At 37.5% G+C, this 5922-nt stretch overlaps 2 protein-coding genes across 3 annotated transcripts; one reads left to right on the top strand and one right to left on the bottom strand.

Moving 5' to 3' along the window:
• Positions 1-245: 245 nt before the first annotated feature.
• LOC110878753 (uncharacterized protein At5g39865) lies at positions 246-1850 on the bottom strand. Its single transcript, XM_022127116.2, has one exon. The coding sequence runs from the start codon at positions 1632-1634 to the stop codon at positions 408-410; it is 1227 nt and encodes a 408-aa protein (XP_021982808.1). The 5' UTR covers positions 1635-1850; the 3' UTR covers positions 246-407.
• Positions 1851-3369: 1519 nt separating this feature from the next.
• LOC110878752 lies at positions 3370-4718 on the top strand. 2 transcript variants are annotated; one of them, XM_022127115.2, is made up of 2 exons: positions 3370-3752; positions 4114-4718. In XM_022127115.2, exons 1-2 carry the CDS (start codon positions 3681-3683, stop codon positions 4477-4479), a joined length of 438 nt encoding a protein of 145 aa, XP_021982807.1. In that variant the 5' UTR covers positions 3370-3680; the 3' UTR covers positions 4480-4718. The 2 variants fall into 2 exon arrangements, with proteins under 2 accessions (XP_021982807.1, XP_035835457.1); XM_035979564.1 differs by having other exon boundaries at positions 3370-4027.
• Positions 4719-5922: the final 1204 nt, after the last annotated feature.

Genomic DNA, 5922 nt, shown 5'->3' with positions numbered 1-5922 from the left:
TGAATATGCATGTCATGTTCGGATTCATATATATGGCATGATATTTGAGTTAGTGCCATTGCCAACCCGCAAACACGACCCACGCCATCTTAAGGGTAAGACGAAAGCCATAACAATGTTTCTCATCTTTTTGCAACAAAAGAATTCTACAACAAAGACACCATCACATATTTTAGTTCACATAAAGAATGCGACTTTAAATAATCTTGGTTTAACACATACATACCAAATCAAGAAACACAAAATGGTCATAAACATAATCTTCTTATTACTTGAACATCAACAAGTTTCAACAACTTAAAACACCAATAGCACCAATAGTGCTACCATCATAATCATATCATAATCTTAAACAATCAGTATACTAAAATCAAATATGTACATTGTAATCATACCCATAAAACCAATCAAGAACAACAAGCAACACACCTGATCAACCCATTCTCATTGCAATCCGGACACCGTACCGCTCTCCCTTCATCCTCCTCAAACACCTTCCTACTCCCACTACAATTCATGCACGGAACAAATCTCACATCCCCACAATTCCCACAAACAAACCCCGGATCCATCACCGGAAACCCTTTCATCAAATCAAACAACTTCCCCTCTTCATGAAGCCGTTTGATCTCATCCGCACCACCAATACGCTCCCCACTAACAAACAATTGCGGCAAACTAAACCCTTTCCCCTCAAACACACCCTGCAGCTCCTTTCTATAACTCGAATCCATCGATATATCCCTTTCATCCACAAACACCCGAAACCCTTTCATAATCAACCGAATTTCGCAACAATCTTCGTACGTTTTCCTAATCCCTCTCAAACTCGTGTAATACAACACGACTCGATCTTCACAACCCGGTAAACAACAAACCCCTTTCGAATTCTTTAACTCTTCAAAATCTTTCGAAACAGGGGATTCCGAAACAGAGTGAGTTGCCAAACAGCCTAAACTCGACTTATGTTCGCCTAACCGCTTAGACGAAAGTGCTTTGTTGTAACTGGATATTAAATTATCATCCATTTTCGATAACAAGGACTCCTCAGATAAATGCTTCCACAAGGGTTTAGGTTTAACCTCTGAATACTCAACCAATTCGTACGGACCACCCAAGCCGAATGATACATATGGCTTATCTTTTTCTGTATCTGTATCTATATCTTTCTTCAAATGTGTTTTATGTTCGACATTAATAATGTCAAACTCTTCATCTAAACCTTCCATAAGCTCCCACGTGTTGATAACAGAGTCCGGAGACAAAACAGGGGAAACAGGGGATTGATCTAGGGTTTTGAAATTGTCGGTGGCGGCGTCAACGGCGGAGAGGGAGCCGTAGGTGGTGGAGGTGAGGGAAACGAAGTGGTTGGAGTCGCCGTTAAAATGGGGTGGGTGGTGGATTAAAGGGGTGGGTAGAGACATGGTTCGAGAAACAGGGGTGCGTGTTGAATTGGAGGAGTTAGAGGTGGTGTAATGGTGATCTGAGAAGGTGGGGCTGAAATTGAGTGGTGAGGGTGAAGAATCGGAGGATTTGGGTGGTGGGTTTTGATGGTCAACGGTGGTGGTGGTGGCGGTGGTTGTGATGGTGGTGGTGAATAATGGTGGGGATGAGCGAGAAGCAGAGCAACCCATTTGAGTTGGTGGAAGTGAAATTGGAGTTGTGGGTGTTGTGATTTGGGGTTGTTTGGTTGTTGTGAGTGTTAATTTTGGAGTTAATGAGGGAGTTTTGGAGGGTTGAAGCTATGGTGGTTTTGGAGGTTGAAGATGAAGACAGGAGAGAGAGAGAGAGAGATTGGGAAATTATTAATGAAGGTTATTTGTGAGATGGGTGAAGCAATTGAGTAATTGACTAATGCATTTGTGTTAAGTTATTTATTAGGATATTATTATAGAATTTAAGAACAGTAATTTGACTTTACTTATTTTTATTTTATACGTTATAATTAATAATTAATGAACAAAATTATTAAACTAGTACAATTGTATGTTTTTGGAACGAATGATTTTAATTATTCTAATTATTAGCCGTTATAAAAAACACTTTTTCACATTGTCCTTTTTTTTTCTTTTTCAAATGTCCATTGGTTTATAAGGGTGTAAGGAGTGGTTAAACACTTTGAAGTGGCAAACCAAAAAACCGACCAATTAGAGCGCGCCATGTCAATCAGTCAAAAGTGTTTAAACTTTGGTGAAAAGTGTTGGCAATGGTTTAAACACTTGGTAAAGTGGTAAACTATTTTTTTTTAAAAAAGGAAAAAGTTGTGATTGGTTGAGATAGGAATGGACCCCACCCACAATACCCCCTCTCTCTCTCTCTCTCACTACCCCCTCTCTCTTATTTTCCCGATCGGCAATATGTTACCGATTTACAAAGAAACCGACGCGACAAAGGGGTTGGCGGCGGTGTTGCCGCGCGGCAAACCAGTTTGCCACTTCCCTTTGCCGCACCACACCGTATACCCTAATATGTAAAACAGTCGGACCATTACTGATTATTTTTTAAGTTGAGATCGTTGTAGGCCAATTATTAAGATAATTAGAACCCAGTGTTCATATGTTTTTATATAATATATAATGTAGGGTTAAGTTATTATATAAAAGGCTCCTAAAAATAAGAAGTGTACAAAAACACAACGGACCGCACAAGATGACACAATGTCGAGCAAAATATAACACAATGCCGAAAAATATAACATAATGTCGATGAAAAAAGACGCAATGAGTTGCATAAAAAGACACAATGCCGCAAATATAGAGAATGCACAATGATAAATAAAAGACACAATGATAATAAAGAAAACTTTTAAAATCTACAACCTATAAATCCAAAAGTGAAAACCTAAAATCTCAAATTGTAGAGTTTGATGAGACGGTTCCAATGCCGCTTGATTGAGGTCAAACGGAGTCCGTTTGATACTCTTTAATCGACTTCTTATTTTTAAAAAACCTTTGTATTTGATCATAAACCATATAATATAATATAATGTTATAAAGGTTGTTTCGTTTTAACCTGTGTATCCCATTTTATTCCATTTTGAAAATGTATGCAGCGCTAGGCACCAAGAAACTGTAAAAAAATGGTTGTTTATGCGTTTTAACTTGTGTATCTCATTTTAGGGTAAATTACACTTTTCGTCCTTTATGTTTATAGCGAGTTGCAATGGATAGCCTTTAACTTTAATAATTACAGTCACAGTCCTTTATTTGCAAAACACATTACACCTTTCGTCCTTTGACCCTAACCAGGTTATAATTTTCAGTTATGTCTATCCACTTAAGGGTATTCTGGTCATTTCATCTTTTTTATTTAAAATATTCATTAATAAATAAACATTATCTTCCCTAATAAATAAACTACAGTCTCTCCCCCTCAGCTCTCTCTCTCTCTCTCTTCTCCATCTATGTCTGCCTTTCTCTTCTCCATCTCTCTCTCTTAAAGCCGGTTACCACCACGAATTCTGGCTGCCTGAAACATATCTAAAAGCACATGTAGCTATCCTCGAATTTCAGAATGATCCCTAACCACCGTCACCAAAAATCTGTGTTGCCGGCATCGGTCTTGAACCCTAGATCTGAAAAAACTTAAGCCGATCTGAACTAGATGTCGCCGGTGTTTGTAGAGGTCCGAACTGTTTTTGAGAGGGTGTCGACAACAGGTCAACAGCAGTGGGTGCATCGATGGTGGGGGTGTTGACAAAATCAATCAGTGGAGGCTCGACGGTTGAGAGGGGAGTCTTAATTTTTTTTGGGGTAAATAAACACTTGTTATCCTTGTTCAATTTTGGTATTCCACAATGAAATTTGTGCTATGATTTAAGGCTTCTGTTGTGAATCTTTCTTTAGTGTTGCAATTGCAAAAAAATCTTCTCAACTTAGCAAATTTAAGGCTGAAGATGTGTATATTATTTGCTCAGTTGACATCATTAAGGAAGTCAGATACATACAAGTTTACAAAATCTTCTCAACTTCAATTTTGCCTACACAGATGATTATATTAGTCTTTGCTCATCAAAATGTTTGGAAGGGTATGTTCTTACTCTGTCTACTGAATCTTAATTCTTAAACAATTGATAATACATGCTTATTTTCATTTTCTTTTTAATTGTTCAAGAACCTTGAAGTTCCTAGGAGTTGGCCGGCATCGAAGGAAATTACCAGATTTAGTTATTTAAGAAACTGTGAAGATGACAGTGAGGCGATTGTGAATCCTGGCGATGGTAGAAATTATGTTGAAAACTCAAAAGTGAGTGAAAGCTTATTACTCATGAAGTTCTACTCGTTGTCACGTTGGATGGTGAGTCATTTGCTTTCTGGTAAAGTATTTGACCTACCAATGCAAGTCACTGATGAACAAATGGATATAGTTCTATTTTGCAAAAGTTCCTTCATAATTGGGCGCTCAGGAGGAACCGGGAAAACTACAATTTTGACAATGAAACTGTTCCAGAATGAACAAGATTTTCGTGCTGCTGTCTGAATTTTTTTTGGGTAATAAATCTTTTGCTGGAGCAAGCAACTTGCGAGAGAGATGATTTTTATTGTAATATATTTATTTAATGCGCAAAATGACTAAAGTACCCTCATGTGCCTTGCATATGGCTGGATTTAACTGAAAATTATAACCTGGTTAGGGCTAAAGAACGTAGAATGTAATGAGTTTTCCAAATAAAAGACTGTGACTGTAATTATTGAAGTTAACAGATATCCATAGCAACACACTATAAACGTAAAGGACGAAAATTGTAATTTACCCCTCATTTTATTTCATTTTGAATCTACATGCAATGCCAGACACCGAGAAACTATAATAAATGATGGTTATTCTTTTAAAGTATATGATTTTTAAATGATGGTTATTCTTTAAATTATATGATTTTTATATTTTACGAATCACATCGATCAGTCGATCACACGAGAACAAAACAGTGAAAGATAAGTTTCACATGTGATGTGTGTGTATATTGGTTTTACATAAAATCTTCAATTCAAATTTAGAAGTTAGGGCGAAAGGGATGCACACCTCTCATGAGATGGACGGAAATTTCCGCTCATCAAATCATTAGGTGTCATGTCAATCCCCTCTGTTACATTATTTTTGCCCAAAAAAACATAAACAGGTGGTCACCACTCATGCCATGGGATAAACCATTTTTTTTTTAAGTAATTAATAAAAGTACAATAAATAAAAAAAAAACATTACATTAAATTAAAAATAAAATAAAAAACATTACATAAATTAAAAATACTTAAAATAAACTATATTAAACTAACTAAAAGAGAAAAATGCTCGGATAGTCCCTGTAGTTTGCCCTTTTTCACCTTTGGTCCGTAACTTTCTAAATTTACATCTATAGTCCTCAACTTTTGCAATTTCGTTCCCGGATAAACCCTGTCGCAGATGGGGGTTAGTTTTTGGTGTTAAGTATGTTTGAAATTACTAAAATGTCCCTACTACAAAACAAAATAATAAAAACAATAAAACAATTAAAAATCCAATAGGCCTCACCCAACCCCTCACCCAATCAACCCCTTCCAATCATTCTTTGTGGGACCCACCGCCACCATCTTCAACCTACCCAACCCCTTGCCCAATTTTCTGCACCTTCATGTCTTGACCAATTATCACCTTTCACCATCATAATAGCACCCACCACCGTAACACCTCCACCCCGCTGCCACCACATCACCCCACCATAATCGGAAAACCCACCACCGTAACACCTCCACCGCAATAACACCCACCACCGTAACACCTCCACGCCGTAACACCTTCCACCACCTCCATTATTTGCTTGCCGACACCTCCATTAATGAAGTAGTTACGATGGTTTCTAGCGGTCACACAATGACAAATAATGGGGGCATGTTCTCTTCAGCATCCACATCATCATTTTCTCCTTGAAGGTATTTTAGGTTTCCG

Source organism: Helianthus annuus, chromosome 1, assembly GCF_002127325.2.
Source record: "Helianthus annuus cultivar XRQ/B chromosome 1, HanXRQr2.0-SUNRISE, whole genome shotgun sequence".
NCBI lineage: Eukaryota > Viridiplantae > Streptophyta > Magnoliopsida > Asterales > Asteraceae > Helianthus > Helianthus annuus.
The sequence above is the reverse complement of the archived record's forward strand: the minus strand, read 5'-3'. Positions and strand labels throughout refer to the sequence as shown.